The 21,952-nt window shown below is 36.4% G+C and overlaps 1 protein-coding gene across 1 annotated transcript; it reads right to left on the bottom strand.

The window, feature by feature from the left end:
- Positions 1–3,289: 3,289 nt before the first annotated feature.
- Positions 3,290–3,886, bottom strand: LOC117134770 (transcriptional regulatory protein AlgP-like). Its single transcript, XM_033293434.1, has one exon. The coding sequence runs from the start codon at positions 3,884–3,886 to the stop codon at positions 3,290–3,292; it is 597 nt and encodes a 198-aa protein (XP_033149325.1).
- Positions 3,887–21,952: the final 18,066 nt, after the last annotated feature.

Here is a 21,952-nt window from a genome sequence, read left to right as displayed (position 1 = left end):
GGCTGTGCCACAAAAGCATTCCACAGCATCAAAAGCGGCGCCCTCAACAAAAAATATACAAGAGGCTGACTTGAAATTTCTTCGCTCGCTCTCTCGTTCGTTCGCTTTGCCTTTTTACGCTAAATTGCTTTGCATTTGGTGCTTTGGTGGTGAACATATTTTTAGGCTTGCTACATTTTTCATATTGCTTTGACATTGGCTGCTGCGACTTTGCCACCCGCTAGAAATAAACTCTCACTGATATCTATACTTCAGCCATATAATCTGCCAGTCTGCCTGTCTGCCCGTCTGACTGTCTGACTGTTTCTTTTTTTATGTGCGCTTACATTTATGATATTTATGCGCGATATTTATCTCAATCGTTGTTGTGGCATAATTCTTGCCAACCGCCAGTTGACAGTTAATATATTGAAAAGGCTTTTCAAAATATGATAAAATTGCTAGTAAATAAACACTATAAACAAAATTATGCGTAGACGCCGCTTTAGCTTTTGTGGTTCGCTTGCTGTGCATAACAGTTTTGTGGTTTTATACAGCAAAAAACTTGTGGTAATTGTTTTTGTTTATGCTCGGATTGTCTGCGGCTGATTAGCGTCAAGATAGAGCGTTAAATAAAACAAAGCTTACCTTTAAATTCAGTAAATAATAAATGTACGCACCTGAAAATATTTAAAAAAAATACTTTAATTAGTTAAAGTAAATAAATTAAGCGTAAAAGTTAAGCATAAATGTTAGCTGCAAGTATTTTAGCAATAATTGTTTTATATTTTTGCCTATAGTTTTTTTTCTATTAATTTAAAGTAAATAAATTGATCAGAAATTTTAGCTGCTACTATTTTAGCAATAATTGTTTTATATTTTTGCTTATATTTTTTTTTTCTATTAATTGCATATTCATATCATTTTAAAAATTCAAAATATAAAAAATATATATTAATTAAAATAAATTTACTAATTAATTTAAAGTAAATAAATTGATCATAAATTTTAGCTGCTAGTATTTAAGCAATAATTTGCTAGTATTTTAGCACTTAATGTTTTATATTTGTGCATTTCATATATTCACATAATTTATAAAATTCAAAACATACAATTTATTTATTTATTTACAAATGTCGTGTTGTTGCAACTTTGAGCGCAGTTCATAAACAAAACGAGCAGCTCAAAAACAATTTCAACTCTGCTTATTTCACTTCACGGAAATTTACATTTTCACGTGCATAATTACGGCTACATTAAGCGCCTCGAAACAGCAAAAAATGGCGAAATAATATGCTTACTTCCGCATTGTGAGCGCACTTTTTATTTCTCATATTTTCTAGTGGCTAAAGTACAACTAAATATTACGCTTATTTTGACGTCAAAAAGCTTGTTGAGAAATTAAAAAAGCGGCAAATGCGAGCCAAAAAGAAAACACAACAACTGCGAAAGCGCTGTGTATGCAAATACAAGCAAAGCGCACTGTAAGAAGCAAGTAGGAAAAAAAAATAGAGCAACACAGTCAAGACGGCGCCAGACATAAGCAAGTTGTGTGGTGGCTTTTATTTTTCCTACTGCGTTTTTCTAATATTTTGCTTTAGCTGCAGTGTTTTTTAATTTACTACTTTGTATTTTTAATAACAGCCAGAGCCCAGCAGCAAGTTTTTTGTGCAAAAATTTTATTTTCCCACACAGACAGCATTAAGCGCTGCCTACGTGGAAAATTGCGGCAGTGACTCTGACCAAGAAGAAAACTCAATCGTCTACAGTGGTTACAAAAAAAAAAGCAGCAAAGAATGCAAAACAAACCACTTTACATTGCCGCTCTTTAAACATATTCTTATTTTTTTTGCAGCGCTTCGCTTGTATACGTAATATACAATACGTATACGTAATAACTTTTTTTTTCGCTGTCTGCTCATTGTGCAGCCTTTGCATTCATAACGCGGCAGCCACAACAACAAAGCGAAAAAATACGTTAATGAATTTGCATGAATGAATATTTGAAAAGCTGCTGCTGCTATAGCAGCCAACAATATTTTCAGTACTACTAAAAAACGAGCGATAGAGCGTAAGAGCGTGCGGGTTAACTAACAGCAACAGAGATTTTTGAGCGCAAGAATTTATGCACGAACAATTTATGAAAGCATGCGAAAATTTATGGCCGCTAATATTATCAGCAGATTAGAAAAAAGTAACTGCAAATTATGGCCATGCATTTGAATACGTTAGACGTAACTTTTAACTGCGCTAGCAAAAGAGTTAAATGGCTTTGTAGCAAACTAAGCATTAAAAGCTTAACTTTTAAGTTGAAATAGCAAAAGAGCTTAAACATTTTTATATTTATATTAAAACAGAATTTAAAATAATTTGTAATGCGAAGTAACAAATTTGCCATTTTAGCTTTTTGCCCGCTATGTCTGGCTGTTTTCAAAAGCTAAATGCGGCACAAATTGTAAACTAATGTCTAGCGGGAAATATAGCGCTTTTCAAACTAAAAGCAGCCTTTTCGATCTGACTGAAAAAAGGTAGCGAGCTGTTTGGTCTGCTTTTTTAATAATTTTAAGACTATGACTAAAAATAAAGGTCGCTCACCTCACTTTTTCTCAATTTTTCCAATTTATTCACTGCAGCTTTTTTTGTCGACCTTGCTTAAAGCCAGAAACAGCCTTTTTTTCCTGATCAACTGTTGGCAACACTGATTCTTAAGCTAATAGAGATATTCAGATTGATGCTGTAATAAGCTGTAATAAAATTGAATTAGAGTTTCTAAATTTGTCAATAAAATTTTAGCTGCTTTGTATTTCTTTTTAGCTTTTTATATATTTATCCCAACTAAAAGACCGTTTGTCTTTCTTTCTATAGCGTCTCGTCTCTCAAGCAGAATCTTTACATTTTGACATTTGACTCATCATTTCGGAGCTTATTCTGATGATAATGGAATACAGATGCGAAGAATGAACAATTTTAATTTAACTTTTAAGTTTTAATTAAACTTTGTCATTAAACAATAATATTCTAAACAGTTAGCTTTTTAATAGCAAAGCGCATTCAGCTTTCGTTGTTACAACTTTAGCAGCGTTTAAGTTGCCTTTTGGCATTTGCATTTGTGCTAAGCCAAGTTGCATGTTTATTATCAATAGATTTTAATATTTTGAGGCGCTCTCTAATTGACCCAAATTGCATTTTAATGCTAATGAAACTTCAGTTAAGCGCTACAACTCTATGTATTAGTTATTTATTTTGATAATATTCAGGCACACAATATAAAAGCATGCATAATGTTTAATTTGTGTTACTTGGCAAAGCCTCAAGGCTTAACAGTGCCCCACTTGGAAGTGCCATTGACGCTGTCGAGCGCAACGAGTTCAGCTTTGGTGCGCACCTCCTTGAGTGTGCCATTGGGCAGCAGAGTGGTGGTAGTGGTGCTATCTTTCATATTGGGCACAGGCAACATCTCAACGGCATGAGGCGCAGCAGCAGCAGCAACGATCGTGGGCGCTACAGTTTTAGCTGGCAGCGTGGTGGTGCCATGAGTGGTGGTGCTTGCCTGGAACATGCTCTGCTTGGCGTTGTGGGAGCGCACCTTGCGATTTGTGTGTTTATCGTGTGGCACATGAGCCTTGCCTTTGGCCTTGGGTACGGCCTTTGTCTTTGCCTGCGGCTTGGCTTTGGTGCTGGCCTTGAGCGTAGCTTTGGTTGCAACTTTAGGCGGCTTTGTTGGTCTGCGATGCATCAGGAAAAAGTTCTTGGTGGACATTGTAGTGCTGCTGGGTTTCGCCTTTGGTTTTTGCTTTAGATCACCAAGCTCGGATACAATGGGATCTGCTTTGGGCTTAGGCAAGGTTTCGGCTTGCAGCGTTAGCAGCAGCGCAGCCAAAGCTAACAAAAGTAATACACAACGCATTTTGCTTGTTCAATTGCTCAACTCAAACTGATGTTGAAGCTGGCGCAGCTGCAGCTTTTATAGCTAAACAGCACAGCTTGAGTCATTTCTTTGCTCTAAGGAGTGCCAACTGTTTTTGCTAAACATTTGTCTTTAGCTTAAGAACATGCATTCAAAAAATAATAATAATGCTTTCAATATTTCATATAAATAGCAACGCAGCTAATTTCGCTGCTACAGTGCAGCTTAACTAGCATTATGAAAACCATAACTATTGCTTTATTGTTGTGCAGTTTGAGCATTTTGGCTGCACAGGCTACCAATCTAAAGGACACTTATAATGTGCTTTTTGCCAAGTACTCCAGTGACTTGCAGCCTGCCAAGGATGTTACCTATGTCAACTTTGATGACAGCACATTTGCTTTGTTAAAGACCAAGGCGCTGAATACTAATACAGCAGCAATAGCAGCTACAACTACAAGCAGCAGCAGCACAGCAACTACAGCTGCTGCTAAGGCAAGCAAGAAGAAGAGCAAGAGCAAGCGACGTACACACAAGCGGCAATCTGAGCCATATATTTATAGCAAAATCTTATAAATGCGAAATATTTAGCAAAATAAAGCAAATGCAATTATAGTAAATAACATATATTGATGTTTCTTTAAACAATTCAATTATATAGGCTTTATATTAAAGACAGCAGTCTTAGTTGTACACAAAAGTGTCTATAGCATATATTTTGTATATATATTACTAAGTCTAACGCTCATGCTTATAATTAACTGCTTTAAGTTAAAAATATTATACTAAATGCTTCAGCAATATTTTTTTATTGATTTCTTTATACTTTAAATTCATATAAAATAAATTTAGCAAGTTTTGCTTGACTTACAAAATTTGTCTAATATTTTTTTTGTTAACAACTTAACTCTGATAAGGCTTTGAGCTTATGCAAAATATTAATATTATTATTTTAAATTCATTTCTGCACTAGATCAATCCACACCGCTATTAAACTCAGCTTTAAAATTTGTTTTATAATCGCCAGCTGTTTTTTTATATAGTAAAACATATGTTTAACTGATATCAAAACGACTATAAAGTGCTTGCAACTATAACAATTAAAGTCAGTGCTTTGTTTAGCACGCTCAGCGTAAGAATTGTTAGCAATCAATTATGATTTGGCATGTATTTAAAATACTTTTGTTGCTGTTAGCTCTAAGCAGCGCTAGAAAGACGCACAAAAGTTTGCAAATAACTGCAGCAGCCCTGGACTCCAATGTGGGCAACCAAACAGCGACTGCAACTGGCAAAGAAACTTCGACGAGCAGCAGCAGCACATCAACAACCAAATTTGTACCACAAAATGCATTTCCATGGGGTGCTATGCTTAATTTTCAGCATAAACTTTGAATAAATTTCGCTGTAATAATTTAGAAGAATTTTGTACGAAATATTTATTGCAGATTTAAGTTTACTTAAGTTTTGTGGCGCCGGCTAAAAGTTTTTGGGTTAGCGCAAACTTTGCGCCAAGTCATGTTGCAAATGTTGCAGCAGCCATCTTTGAGCCCGTCAGCTGTGTCAACATGGAAGAGAAACAGCATGGCAAAAGTCATGTGAACTTGAAACGGAAAAATCACACAAGGTGAAAATTGCAAACAGCTGCTGTGGCTGTGGCAGCTGAATCGAATGTGTGTGTGTACGTTATATGCGGCGTATACGTAACGCAGCTGTCAGCTATAGTCTGTTGCATGGCATTTTGATGGCCGCTTAGTCAGCCAAACTTTTGCTGAACTTGACATTCGGCCAACTTGCAAAAAATACTTTTTTATTTGTTGCTTTTAATGCTTATCAATGACATCACGCGCCAACTAATGGCGAACGTGCATAAACTTGTAGAAAAAAGAACCCAAAAACATATATAAAATGCACTTTTAAATGCTTAATAATTCACATCCAATTCCACTTGCGCTGCTGCGAGCGGCGCCAATTTTATGCGTTAAATGAATTTATGAACAGTTTTGTGACATATTTCGACTAAAGCTGCACACAGCTGTTGACCAAATAACAAACAGAAAAAATCAGTTAGACAGCGTTAGACGCTGTAGCCAAAAAAAAATTAAGCTACATTCAGTTTAGCAGCCACATTAAGTATACGTCGCTTATGTAACTGCGCTTTACCGCACTAAAAGACCGCTTCGCAGCATTTTACAGCGTCCAAAAAAATATATTTGATTGCTGTGACATTTTTTCAGCTAATTTTTTATGCACTGACTGGTAATCCAATTGCGAATTTTTTTATGTAAATTATAATCGCAAAATAAACTAGAGCTTAAAACTTGAAAACAGCCTGAAAATTGAGCGCACACAATTTAAATAATAATTAAGCATGCGCTGGGGAAAAAAACTGTGTGCACGATTGTTAATAAAACATGTTGCTGGACAAAAGCAGTTTTAAAAAAATTGCAGGTAAATATTATAAAAAAAATTTATATAAACTAAAAACGTGTAGCAGTCATAAGTACGCAGCAAAAACAAAAGAGCGAATAAATCAAGTATTAATAAACTTGATTTAAGCATGCGCCAGGATTAAATTGTTAAATTAATCCTGTTTCAGCATTAATATGACACTCACTTTAAATGGCTGTTGGACTGGACTTGGCTAATGAATAAGCTTGAGTATTAAAAGTTTAAAAATAAATGCAAATTCTAATTAAGCAAAAAATTATTTCAAAATTGCAGAATTAACTGAGTTCATTAATTGCAAACTTAGTCTAGAAAAATCTGAGACTATTCATATTCTAACAACTAGATTATCGAAGCTATTTAAGCTTGATTTATATAAAGTGCTTGCCTTTGCTTAATTGCTGGCAAAGTAAATATAACAAATAAACTTGCTCATTGTTTAATTTTATTGCATGTTTAAATATTTAAGGCTAAATACATAAATAGGTAATTCGCATAAACATTTATGAGTTTGAGCTCAGTTGCGTATGGCCAATGGCAGCAGCATAAAGACAAAAGCCATTGCTAGCTTCAGTTTAGCTGCGCCGCTGGAAATGCAATTAACAACTGATTTGGAATCAATAACAACAGTAGTTGAGCTGTTGCTGCCAGTTTGATGCTCAACGCTGAGCGTTGTAGGCGCAGAGCTGCTGCTGTAGCTTTGAGTTGCATTCACAAGACGCTCAGTAGTCGTAGAGTGATGAGAATGTGAGAATAGATTGTATGTAGTTTTGTTTAGTGCATGATGTGGCACTGGCCAGCGTGTGATGGCTGCATGGGTGGTGCTCTCAGTTTGAGCGCGTGTGCTGTTCAAGGCGAACAGCGACTTAAAGTCCACTGGCGCTCTTTGTGTTGTTGTGGGCAGCTTAGTGCTGTTGGTTACAGTTCTAAGCGTTGAATCGCTGCTTGTTGTTGTTGTCGTTGTAGTTGTGGGCACAGTTTTGGCAGAGCTGCGATTTATGTAGATCAACATTGCAGGCGTTGTGGGCTGATGAGTTACAAACGAATTGATGAGGTGATGGCGTTTAAAAAAGTCAGACGTATCCTGCGCTTCTCCAGCCGCTAGCACAAACATTGCCGCAAGTAAAAACTTTACAATATGCATGTTGTTTTACTTTGAAGATTTACTCTGTACTGTTTTATTTTGCAGCAGCGCCAGCAGCTTTTATAGTTAAGCTGCCAGCCCTTTTTTTCAGTAGTTAGTCAAGCCAGTTGGCCAAGTTTTAATGCTTGCTTTGTTTGTCAGCCAATTGACCAAAAACAAAAATAAACTGCATACGTTTGTAACAGGCTATGGCTACTTTTTTATAGCCCTGCAGCATTTATCAATGCAACTGCCAATCACAGCGCCAACCACAGCACACAGACAACAACAACAACAGCAATAGAGCTGAGCTGAGCTGTTGGTACCAACCACTGCATAAAAAGCATTTCCATGTGCCTGCCTTGCTGACACAGGCAGTTTTTTCAATTCATTAACCATTTTAGTCATAAATTATTGCACACAAGCTAAATTCATTTAATAAAATAGCAAGCTACACAAATAAATGTTTGTGAAACAGTCAACAATTTTAAATACTCTTAAAGCAAGTGACACACACTTTAAAATAATCACTACTAGTATGAATCGCTTTAGTTGCTTTATTAGAAAATTTATTTGAGTCATTTTTAGTACTACAAATAATGCTAAATATATTTATTGTAATAGAAAATAATTCAAAATATTATTTTAAAAATATTTTTTAATTTATTTGTGCAATTTTTAGAACTACAAATAATACAAAATAATTTTTGAGGTTATTATAATAGAAAATAATCAAAACTATTATTTTAAAAATTGAATTGAGTTATTATAAGCAACTCAAATAAAGCAAAATAATTTTTGAACTTAAATTATTATTTTAAAAAGTATTTAAAATAAATAAATATTTTATTAGAAAAGTTATTTGAGTAATTTTTACGACTGCTAATAAAGCAAAATATTTTTTGAGCTTATTGTAATAGAAAATAATCAAAAATATTATTTTAAAAATTTATTTAAAATAAATAAATATTTTTGAGATTATTATCTCAACCTATGACCAATAATTTGGACTTAATCAGTAAATAATTGTTTATTTTAACGCTTGTTGATTATATAAGCATTAGTATTTTTATTCATATAAAATGTAATTAATTGTTTATGCTTCGATTTCTTATTTTTTATTAAACAAAAGCGTATTTCCAATCGAAAACAGCACAAACCAAAGTCGTGTCATATTTTGTGCTTAGCCAAAGATTTACTTAAAGCCCAACACACACACACACACATGCACACAATAAAGATTCATGCTCATAAACACACATATGCATCATATCTAAAATCTCTTTCTATTTCAGCAGTGCTGCAATTTAATGCAAGCAATTCATATTTTTGGCAGTAGCATGCAACTAATCCCTAGTAACAAAACACATATCCATATAAACACACACACAGACGCACACGCGCACACACACAAATCACAGAAGCGCCAACAATTGCTCAAATATTGAAAAGCAAAACAATGCAAATATCCCAAACGTAAAACTTGCAGCATAAATAAATTTACGAGTGCTAGAAAAAAAAAAACAGAAAGAGTCAAATAAAATATTTTCAAAACAAATTTATAGTACATGTAACGTTACATATCCCCAAGCGCATACGGAAAATATTTTGACACAGATTAAAAGTAGCAAAGGCATACAGAACAGAAGAAAAACAACAACAATGGCGTGCAACGCGCCACACACACACACACACACAACAATACAACGTGCTTCATTTAAATTTAAATGAAACGACGAAACCTTCGTTAGCAGCAACACCCAGTTGGGAGTTGGGAGTTGGGTGTTGCTGCCAGCGCGCGACTTCAAACTCGTTGCAGTTACAGTTTTTGCTGCTACTGTAACTCGTGGCACTGGGACTGGGCACTATGACTATGTAGCTCTGACCTAAATCAAACAAAACGCTAATGCCCGATTTTCAGCACCACAAAATGCTGCGGCTGTTGTTGCCACAACAGAGATGCTGCTGCTGCTGCTGTTGCTGCCCCAGCACAATTCATATTTGTTGCATAGAAATGTATTTCAATACACACACACACACACTTAGCAAAATGACAAACAAAAGCCATCGACATTGCCACTGTGGCAGCCAGCAACATTTTTTGGTTGCATGCATTGTAACTGTTCTACTCTCTATATCTTTTTTTTTTTATTGTTCACTTTCATAGCTCTAGTCTTTTAGCTGGCTGACGACTTTTATCAATGAATATTTATGACAGGCGTCTGCAATCGCAATGTCTATGCAAATTATACGTATGTGTGCGTTTCATGGGCAGTGTTAGGCAACAGTGTTGAGTAAGCGAAAGCCTAAAGTCTGTAGCTTATCTAGAGATTTGTTTAGAAAATGTTTGCACTGCTTTGCTTTTCTATTGCGAAATGAGAGTGTCAAGTATATAGCAAAAATTAAAACATTTTACCGAACGTTTATTTTTAACATTTATATAAGTTTAAATTTATGCATAGCATGTAATTAATATTTTTTATAGTTAATAGCTTAAAAATCTCTACTTAAAATTTGCTTATTTCATTAACGAAATTCATTTCAAAGAGTAAAGCAAGCAAAGTGTACATTGCAAAATAAATTCATAAATTAAAAAAAAATTAAAACATTTGCTCAAACGTTTTTTTAACATTTTTATAAGTTTAAATTTATGCATAAATAATAATTATATTTTTTATAGTAATAGCTTTACTTATTACTTAAAATTTGCTTATTTTAATTAAGGAAATTATTTCGAAAGTAATAAGCAAAGTATGCAGCACAATAAATATTAATTTAAAAGGAGTACAAAGTTGTCTAATGTTTGTTGCTTTACATTTATATTTTTAATTTAATGAAGAATATTTTATTTAAGTACTACTTAAAATTTGCTTATTTTCATTAAGAAATTATTTCAAAAGGAGCGCCAAAGTATGCAGCAAAATAAATCTTCAATTAATAAAAAATAGAACATTTTTCTAATAATTGTTGCCTTTACATTGTATATTATTTAATTTATGAAGAAAGGCTTGAAGGCCTCAGCTGCTCTTTTACAATTAAAATAAATAAATAAAGTTATGCAAAAATTTTATTTATATTTTTTATAGATAAATTAAAAGTTAAATTAAGTGCGCAGCATTAAGAAATTATTCAACTCAATTATTTTTTGGCCTTTAAGCCCAACTGTTTATTTAGAGCAACTTTAATAAATCATTTTGTTTAAGTATATGGCTAACTTTTACTTTACTTTAAATTCGTGCTATGTTATAATATATTCACGATTGTTTAAACGCGATTTCGCCTTACGCATGCGTTGCTGACTGTAGGGCGAGCTTTTATAACTTTTAAACAGTCGCTTCTTCAATTTGGGCCGTTTACGCTGCATTTTCTTTTTGCCAGTTTTTGGGCGTTTCAAAGCTGCGCTTCGTTTGCTTCTGGGCAGCGTTGCAAGTTGCTGGCTGTGAGTTGTAGTCAGCTGCTGTGATTGATTTACACTGCTGCTAACTAAAGTTGCAGCTGTAAGCTCTGACGCTTTAGCAGCGACTTGAGCTGCGCTTAACAGCAGCGCTAAGAGCGAAGTAGCAACAAATAACTGAACTGCATGCATTTGAGCACAAGACTGTGGCTCAGTGCTGTTGACTCAAGCGTTTTTATGTGCCACACGCTGTTGTTTCAATAAACTGTAACCGATATGCGTACAATAATATTATTTATTATAACAGTTTGTGCGTAATCAGCAGCCGCAAAAACGTTTTCACTTAAGCTTAAGCAATTTCCATTAAACTTTGGCCATTACACTTCAAACTCAATTGCAGCTTAAGTTGCCAAGACTATGATGATGATGATGATGATAAGACATAAAAATTACTTAAACTACAAAAAAGCAACGCTTGAAAAATAATAATAAAGGCCAAAAGGCAAAACAAACAAAATGTAAACACAGCTCGAAACTTTTTTTAGCCAAAGCCAACAAAAGCTAATTAAGCCATGGCACAGACAAAAACGCAAAAAGAAAAGAGACAGAGACAGCGAGAGTGCGAGAGCGAGCAAGAATGAAAACTAAAGTAAATTGAAAACTAGGCAAGTAAAGTGGAAAACTGCAGCTCAAGGAAGCTGTTAAATAGCTTAAATGGCGTTGAGCATGTACGACATGTGTTTGCTGTAAGTGTGTGTGTCCTTATGTGTATGTGTGTGTGTGTGTGTGTGTGTAGTCGTGCTCAAGTCGGCTTGCTGCCAGTCAAACAAATCCATTTTAAACCTTAAGCCTTGAGTAAACAACACGCACACACACGTACAACAAACACACACACACACGCGCACACAGACACTTACATGGCTAACGCTCTGCATTGTTTTGTGGGCTTGGCAAGTAGCTGAGCTTGACTGCAGCAGCTGCATTTTTGTGTGTGTGTGTGCGTCTGTGTGTGTGTGTGTGCACAGCAGGAAATTGAAATGAAATTGTAATCCTTATTTCTCAAGTGGGTGGAAGTGCTGCCACGTTCACTGCACTGCTTACAATGTCTGCACGTATGCATATGTATTGGTATTTGCATCTGTCTATGTTTGTGTATAGCAACGCGGAAATGCAACCGCTAAGCAGACATTTCCGGGCTGCCAGCGCATATATATAATATATATATATATATGTATAAAAATAGCAATTGAGCCAAGTTTTAACGGCGTTGCCAAGGGCTAACCTTTGAACAAGCAGCTGCTCTACTTAAGGCCGCAGCTACTGCCTCAAACCAAATATATGAAATATTGTTGCCTACTTATAAGCGCGCGCCTTTTGTACTGCAAGCGTAAAATAATTCTTTATTAAAATATGCTTTAATTCTAAAACTAATACAAAGAATAACTATTCCAAAAAAAAATTAATTTTTTCATTAAAAAGTGCTGCTCTGAATTTTTACAACATTTTATAGACTTGCTATGACCACTTTGATATATTTTAGAAATGTCTTTTTAATACTTTTTACTGCCTTTAATTATTAATTAAATTTTTGGCAACTAAAAATTAAGTTTTTATATTTTTCTACATTTAATTGTTAGCAACTCGCTTGGGTTTAAAAAATATTTTCGAATACTTTTCTTAGCAACTAGCGTATTTGTCTTACGACCTATGTCAACACTTAAGACTGTCAATTCGACAGCCACACACTTGTGTGTATGTGTGTGTGTGTGTGTGTGCCTGGCACAAAGTTAACGACAGCGCTGCGAACGAGTGAGTAGAAAAAAAATTCTTTTGGCTCTTGGCTGAGGGCTAAGGCTTGCTTTTGTTTTAGTTGTTTCGCCTGCCAACTTTGTTTATGTGTTTTTTACAACTTCCTGCCTTGTTTATGTCCCAACGATGTCTGCACTTTTAATCGTCGTCTTTGCTCTTGCAAACTGCAGCGCTGCTGCTGTCGCTGTCGCTGTCGCTGCTCTGCTTATTTGCTTCCGTTTTGCTCAGTAGCATTCAATTTTTTCCTTGCATGCGCTTGCTCCAGCCAGCTGAGCGGCAAGGACTGTGTGTGTGTGTACGCTGACATGTCTAAGGAGCAGGCAGACACTCTTGGCCTGCGCCAAAGTGGCAAGTAGCAGTGGCAAGTAGCAGCAGTTTCGTTGCAATGCTGCCAGCTTCTTAGCTTGAGTTGGGTAAGCAGCACACACACACACAGAAATACAAAAACAACTTTACAAGTAAATGTGACAATGAACAGACATAAACACGTTTTGGCTGCACAAAACAGTTGAGCGCAACAAGAGGGGGGGTAGTGTTTGTCTTGTGCTTCAAAAAAAAAACAACACATGTATGGCTTAAATTGTTTATAAGCAGCCAAAGTTCCATGTCCAGGCTAAAAAGTGAAAGAGAGCAGCAGCAGAAACTTGTCAACGCCATTTAACGTTTAACTCGTGTGTGTCACAAATTGCAGAAAAGTTTAATGACACGTTCGATTAAAAGGCATTTTATACAGACAACGCGGCGTATGCGTTATAAAATCAGCTTCGTTGGTTTAAATATTTAATTTAGCAGCAAGCAATATTAATAGTTTTAATAGCTGTTTCTAAATAAATAAATATGCTTGCTTATTTTTTTATGCATGCGCAAATATTTTATCTAACGCTTTTATTTCTTAGCAATTATTTTTTCAGTTGGCTCAAACCACAACCGCAGCTATAGCAAAGGCATTTACTTATGCAGCTGCTTTAGCTGTCAGCTGTGCTGCAAGTTGCTGTGTGGCTGTTACCACAATTCATCAACATGTGTGCCTCTGAATTTTGCTGCCGCCACACATACTGGGACTACAATTTCTATATATACGCATACTAATGTAATTTTGCTGCAGTCGGCTGCAGGGCAACAGAATTTCATGCACTAACTAATACAATTTGTAGCAAAGTTTTTGCCAGAGCGCGCGTTTGGCCCTAAACAAAAATTTTCACTCATCGCTGCATTTTGGCAGCCCGCTGGCTAAGCAAATCAACTGCAAGTTTGCTGCCAAGTTTTCACTCGCTCTCGCTCTCTCACTCTCTCACTCGCTCGCTCGTTCATCAATTTATTTAAATTTTGTATAAGCCACAAAACTTGACAGCTGCGCTGCTGTCCGTTTGCTGCTGCTGCTGCTGCTGCTGCTGCTGCTGGCTCAAAACTCAACTTGACTTGCAACTCAACTTGACTCGCTAACAAAATTACGCTTGGCAAGCAGCTTGAGCAAAAGTTACCAGCAGCACTTTTACTACTATTAAATCATATTTGCTGCAACTATTTTTTTGCTATTTTTTGTTTCGCATATGCGCGCGCCGCCGTCTTTACTCTGACTGTAAGTCTGACTTTTATGCCGTCTGCTTCATCCTTATGCGCACATAATTTCTACTTATGTACTTGCAGCTGCTGCTGCTGCTGCCACACACACACACACACGCATATAAAATGTATTTTATAGTTATGGAAAAGAAAAAAACTTGTAAGCGCATTATACTCAAAGTTTCAATGTGCATTTCAATTACACTTTGGCGCAAAGAGCAAACAGCAACAACAACAAAAAAAAAAAGAAAAGTAAAGAAATTGTATAAAGTAATCATTCGCTACGCCTTGCACTCTGTCAGTTGTGGGCGTGGCTGCTGTACACATTACACACACATTGTTAAATGGCACGCCATTGTACTTTTGCTGATGTCTTCTAATTGCAGTCCAGTCCACACTGCACAACTTCAACTCATACGCCCCGTTGTACGCCCGCTTAGCCCTTTTGTCCGCTGTGTGTGTGTGTGTGCTAATAAACAAGCAGTCAGCACATAAATTGTTGACATCTTACCAACAGTTACACGGCTGTAACTGACACTGCGCAGCGCAGTTGTGATATGTGAGAGAAAACACAAGAAACTTCAACAGCATTTTGTCAGTTGTCAAGCAGCAGCAGCAACAGCTATAAGCAACTTGTGCAGCGCAGCAAATAAATATAGTTAGTACAGCTATAGGTACAAAACATATGGCAATGGCAACTCTCTCCTTCTGCTTAATGTGCAGTTTATGTTGTGCATATAAAAAGTGCAAGAGGCTTTCAAGCAGCTTCATTGCCAACTTGAAACTAACTTGTTAACGCGCGTGCATAAACAGTTCATGAATTTAATGACAAAATGGCAGCAGAGTTACTCAAGCTACAATCAAATGTCTTCTAGCTTCTTAAGCTCTTTGGTTTACATTCGCTCAATGAACTAAATTTAAGCTTCAAAATATTTTAGTTAGTTCATTTTCACATTTAATGTATTCAAACCAAAGCTATTACATAATTGTTATTAATCATTATAGCTGCTAGTTGCATTATTTATTAAACATTAGAAAGCTTGTCATGCTCTGTTTGATAATTAATAGTTTAGGTTTGGCATATATAGAATCAATAATAGTCATAACCAAAATCTAAGTAATCCAACGAGCTTAAAAGTTTATACGTTAATTTTTGTTTAATGCAGCTCATTTCTGATTATATGGAATCAATTGATTAATACTTAATAAATTATAAGCATAAACTTTTGACTATTATAGATATTAATAATAATCAAATATATATATAATTCCCACAAACTTAAAGCATTACTGATTTAATTTTTGATTAATTGGCAAGCATTTCTAATTAAGTGGCATCCAATAATGAGCAATCGTGGATTATAACATTAATCATTAGTTTAGGCTTAGCATATAAAAGAACTATATCATAACCTAAAATCTAAGTAATCAAGCAACGAAGCTTAAAAGATTGAAGTTTGGATTATATTTAATTATTGCTTAATGGAGCTGATTATATGGAAATCAATTTGAATTAATACTTTAATAAATTGATAAGCATTAACTTTTGACACCAGTACATAAATAATAAAAATTATACATAATACTAATAACAATCAGCAAAAATATATACAATATTTGCAATACTGTTGCACCACCCTTAAAATTCTCACTCCAAACCAACTCCTCGCAGAGGTCAACCCCAACAACATAAGAGACTATGAAGCTAATAATCAACAAATTAAAAATAAGAAATTAGCATAACATAAAAAATTAGCCTGAAGGCCTTTGTTGCTATACCAATTGTTATAGAATTTAATTCAAGGCTACAATTAAAATAAATAAAATATACAATGCCACGAATTTGAAGCCTTACTGCTTTTATTTTTGATTAATTGAAAGCAGTGCAAATTAAACATTAACATTATTTCACGTCATATTTTTATTGATTACTAAGCTTTACAGTATCTCAAATTTCTGCCTTTTATTTTGAAGCTTAACCTTTGGCAATTAAACTGTTCAAATGTCAGCCAAGTAGCCCACACACACTTTGACTCGATTGGCTGTCGTCATTATCAAAGATATGTCCAGCTGTCTCAGTTACTATGTCTTAATGCCTGGCCGCTGTCAACGTGCTTTGTTCGTTTGCAGCAAAACTTTGCTGCTTTTATAATTCTTTACCCTTTTCCTTGTTGTTGTTGTTGTTGTCTGCAGCTAAGTGTGACTTTTATTTATGGCTCGCAACGTGCAGGACTTTTGCACGTGTTAAACCCTTTCGCTTGGCATTTTTTCTAGCTTATCTGAGCAAAGACGTTGGCTGCTAGTTGCTCCTTGACTTTGAGGTCGGCGGCCTGGGCATGTCAACAGGCAGCAGCAGCAGCAGGAGCAGCCACAACACGTCTGACTCCATTTTTATCTTTTAATGGAATTTTAAAATCAAATAATTGGTTTTGTTAAAAAAGACGCTGCAGGTAAGCAAACAATAGCAACAGCAACTAAAGCTGAATGCAATATTTGCTGCTTATTGCAGTGAAAAGTCAGCGCTGAGCATATTAAACAGTATTTGTTATATGCTTGCAATATAAATTTAATTCATAAGTTTGTTATATATAAAAAATATAGTTCGTTGCTTCTACTTTATGGCTGGCTTGCTGGTTGCTGGCTTAGCTGTGGTAGTCGACTTGGCATCCTTGGCATCGTGAGTGCTGCTCTCAGCCTTTGGCGCAGCTGTGGTGGCATCATGTGCAGCATGAGCTGCGCCTGCTGTGGTCTGCGCATGTGCAGTGCTGCTAGCAGCTCCAGCTACAGTGCTGCTGGCTACACTTGGGTTTTGAGTCACCGTTTCTTGCTTGGCATGATTGGTGTGATTCAGCATAGCAGCGCCATGCGTATTGGCGCCAGTGGTCCAGTGCACTACTTCGCCGCCAGTCTTGTCCTTCTTGTTAAAGAAGCTGCTATGATCAGCAGCAGTGCTTAAAGCAAGCACCAAAGCGATCACAGCAATGTTGGCAAACAAAGCGAAGCTATTCATGTTGCTAGAAATTGATATTTGGAACAAGCTCTAGAAATGCTGTTGACTGTTTGAATGCTGACAGGGCACTGAACTGATTTTAAAGCCAGACGCGTCGCTTTATATAGCAGCCCAAGCTAAGCTTTAGTGCTAATAGCAACAGCTGCTAGACCAATTCCAATTAAATAAACAAGCACAGCAATAAATTAAATAAAAGCAACAATACAAGCAAAACATTTTGCCATATGCCATTGAAACTATCGAAACTTTCAGACAGCGAATCTAAATAAAAATCATTGATAATTACTTTACATTAAATAAATAAATAAATAATCATTAAGCTTCAGATTATATTCTACCTCATAGCATTGATACGTTACTATAAATTATTTTTAAGCATCTAATGCTAATAATTATTAACAGTAATGCGATATAAGCAAAACTTTTAGCAGCTGTAGCAGCTAAACACGCAAACTCATTGCTTTTCCAACTAATGGCTTAGAAATTGATATGCTTAGGCAGCAAACAATTTTTCTAAAATTTCACATTTTTTACAAAACTCATTGCTTATTTGATTTGCAGCTTAAAGCAAGTCCCAGCAGCTGTGCACTTAAAACTTGCATAAAAGTAAAGCTCACACACACACACGCATACATGTGTGTGTGCCGCACTTAAGAACAAGAAACTTGACCTGTATTTGCAACAACTTGAAGCAGCAGCAGCGGCAGTTGCATTTGCATTTCTCTAGGTAAATGGAACACAATGCGACTAAGAACAACAAACATGTGCACATAAATCAGCAAATGCATATATATGCTATATAGTATGTAATACATATGTATAAGCAAATATTGTTATATATGTGCTGCGCTCATATTTATATTTATAAGAGAGCAGAAAGGGAAAAAAGCAAAGCTATTTGAATGGAAAACGAGGCGAGCAAACAATTTAGCCCACGGCGTTGACGTTGCAAACGGCTTACGCAAATGAAAGTTGCAAAACGTGTATATGTATGTGTGTGTGTAACAACAAAAGGAAGCCAGCAAGTGCAACAGCCCCGCAGCGTCCGAAAGTCGTTCAAGTCCAAGCAAAGTCCAGAGTCCTTTTGAGTGTTGCTACTTTAGCAGCAGCAGCAGCAGCAGCAGCAAGTGCGTCAATATGGCACAGCTTACGCTACGTATGTGTGTGTGTGTGTGTGTGCGTGTGACATTGTCAGTCGTGCATGGCTGCAAACTCGCTGGCTTTCACTGCAGTGTGCGCTATATTTACCAATTCACGTTATAAACTTGTTTTCAATTTCAAATTCAAATGCTGTCCTTGCAAGTTTGCGCCTGGCTACAGGACACACACACACACACACACCCTATCACTGCTCTAACTCTGCTACATTTGTAACCAAGACACACTGCACTTCAGCTACAGAGTAAAAGCTTTACAAAAGTCGCTGCAAAAGTTGAAATTTCTTAAGTCACTTGCAGCACACACACACACGCACACACACACGCGCACACACATGGCCATCAGTAGCTCTCATAATGCTTGAACGTGTTCTAGTAAATTGCTTCACTTTTTCCACATTTTGATCGTTTCATTTTCCATGTGCGTGTGCAAAGCTTTACGACAAAATCTTCTTCTTCTTCTTCTGCGTTGCAGCAGCAAATTTCCATAGCCCACAAAACTTTTGCAAAATGGAAAAAGTTTTATAATAACCAAGCCATGTAGTTATTAGTGCTGGGCAGAGCAGACAAAAAAAATCTTAAGCTCTATGGGCCACATTTATAATTTGTAGAAATTAGTTCGTACACTGAGATAAGCGCTCGAGGGCAAAACGATTTTAAAAGCTTGCATTTTGACTCAACGCAACGTCTTTGGGTCAAACACAAAGTTTTTTATCAAGAAATTTTAGATAAAAGCCAAGTTAAGTGCAGCCAAGTTGCAGCTTACAATTTAAGCTTAAAGTACTTGCATTTAAAAATAAATAAAATGTGTTAGCACTTACCTTGTAGTAAATTCAACTGCATTACGCTTCAGTTGCTGACACATGATCAATCAAACATTTGCCAGCGCAGCTGTAAGGAAATGAATTTGTGCTTTAGTCAAACGTTAGTCAGGCATGGCTAAAATGTTGAATTGAGTGTAAGTAATGTTTAAGCCTTGAAAATGTCTTAGATAAACAAATTGTATGAGCTTAAATTTGAATTTAGGCCTGTGTGCCAAACATATAAGTTAGCCCCAAAGCACACGCAAACACAGTTACTAATACATCTGAGACGCACACATATACACACGTGTATGCAAAAATTGTTGAAAATTTCGACAACAATTTTTGCTGTGCCAAAATTGTTTGAAAGACAAACACACACCCACACACACATTGAACAGCGTCAAAGACATAGCTTGGGCAACAGTTGCGCATATTTGCCTGCTCCACCCACTCACTCTGCTCACTCTTAGCTACAAAAAAGTTGGTAGAATGCGCGCAACTTCGAGCTACTTTAGCTGCAGCTTTAAGCTTTGCTCTAATTTAGGCTTAAAGCAGGCATAAAATTAGTGCTAGACGGCTAAATTGTTAGCAAGCGCCTGCAGGCTCTAACATATTTCTATGGCACTTTTGGTATTTCTGGCATTTGTTTGGTTAAAAATATGCCACAAGGGCTTAAAGTGTTTTTTGGCAGCTTCTATAGTAGGTTAAGCTGATTGGCATTCCTCACATTGCGCATACGCCAAGTGACACTCAAGCGTATTAGCCTAGAATATGTGCTCAACTATCTGGAGAATTTGTTAATAGTTGCTGCAGTTTGCAGCTAGAAATTGTACAAGAAATGTAAAGTGTTGAAATTATATTTAGTATTTTTTGCAGCACAAAAGTATGCTACAAATTGTATGTGTTTTTAATTAATATTTAAACTGATTTACTTCTAGTTTGCTTTAAATATAACAAGGCTTATAATTTAGATGAATATTATTTTCTAATTTTACTTCTCTTACTACGACTTAAGCAACTCTAACTCTATTCATATTTCAATCATTGCATAAGCCGCCATAGCTTTAGCTTACACTAGCTTGACTTGCTCTAAGCGCTGATTTCCTTAGCTGACCACAGCTTGCTAGTTTGTAGGACTTTAACTCATTTAAAATGATACTCAAAAGCCGCTTGCAAGCATTTCTAATCCTAATCCTAATTCCATTTGCCGCAATAAATTCACTTAAGCTGCGCCTCCAAATGCCTTCAATTATGCTTTCAACATGCTTCATTGCTTCGTATGCAAGCTATATACATATGTATATGCATGCCCGGACTATAACCTTTGGCTACAGCAGCCAATCGGCTCACGCTCAGTAGTCAACGTCGTCGCCCAGCGGCTTAGAACTTAATTTCCTGTTACCAGTTATAACCAGGCAGCAGCAAGCAGCAGAGTCAACACGCAATGGCAGGCAGGCAGGACAGCCAGCTAGCTTTATAGTAACGAAAAAAAAAAGGAGAGTAGAGGTAGTGGTAGTCAGCTCAAAGTGTACAAAGTCACTTAATTAAATGTTGCTCATACGCTACGTGGTGCGAGGCGGTCATGGCCAGCGTCTAGGGAGTCTGTGTTCGAGTCTATAACTTCCTAGCTAAGCAAATCCTTTGAGTGACTTTAAGCCCAGGCCAGCAGCAGCAGCAGCAGCACACCCTATGCAAATAGCGCTTGCCAAAGCCGGCAGCCAACACCTTAACAAAAGGGCGCAGACATCCTGACGACGACTAACTCTTTGTGCTGCCAGCATGTCATGGCTGCTGTTGCTGTTGCTGCTGCTGCTTGTTGTCTTTGCCTTTGCATTGCAATTTGCGTTGCACAAAATCCCCTAATTAAATGTAAATTACAAAATGCTTCAATGCCAAGTGGCAAGCGGCAGGCAGCGACAAGTAGCTCTGGCAGCTTCAAAAAGCTCAAGCTCAAAATTGTAATTTTCATGCTTATTACAATATTTATGCGCGCTAAGCAGCCGGCAACATGCCTTCACTTGTCTGCTTCTTGTCTTGTCCTGTGCTGTCCTATCCTGACTTGACTTGACTTGACTTGGGTTGACTTTCGCTTGTTGTTGTCTTGTGTCCATGCGCTGGCATTTGACTTTTTAGCGCTACAATTTTCGTACTCTCGCATTGTTTTCTTATCATTAGTAAGGCAAAGCGCAACAGAAACTTGTCCTTGCTGCTGCTGCCGCTGCTGCTGCTGCTGCTGTTGTTATTGCGTAATGGCTGCCATTTCCGTTTTTACACAAACAAGCAAACCGTCAATGCCAAGTGACGGCACCCCAGTTGCCCTTAAGACACTTTCGCGTTTACTCCAGGGCTTAGGTAAAATGCAAATCCTTTTGCTCAACAAAAGTGAAACATTTGCATTGAATTTAAGTAAAAGCAACATCAACAAAATAAAACCTATTGCAATTGCAAAACAGTTTTAAAGCTGCAGGCACCAAGTAGAAATTTAAGCAATACAAAAATTAAAGAAATGAATAAGTTGGTAATTATATTAAATTATGCTGCCCTTGTCACTAGCGCATTTTCTGTCTGTATGAGCAACTGATACTAACAAACTATAAACCAAATTTGATAGCAACTTATTTTTATTCTACTTGCGTATCAAGTTTATATTGAAAATTGGAATTTATTGCTACTAACTTTATGCGTGCTTCATTTTTTTTTGAGTGCATTTAACAAATTAAATTTAAGCTCAACAGTTTTATTAGTTAAAAATCGCATAA

The sequence above is a fragment of the Drosophila busckii genome, chromosome 3L, assembly GCF_011750605.1.
Source record: "Drosophila busckii strain San Diego stock center, stock number 13000-0081.31 chromosome 3L, ASM1175060v1, whole genome shotgun sequence".
In the NCBI taxonomy this organism is placed as follows: Eukaryota; Metazoa; Arthropoda; class Insecta; order Diptera; family Drosophilidae; genus Drosophila; species Drosophila busckii.
Note: the sequence above shows the minus strand (reverse complement) of the source record. Positions and strands in the feature narration are given on the sequence as shown.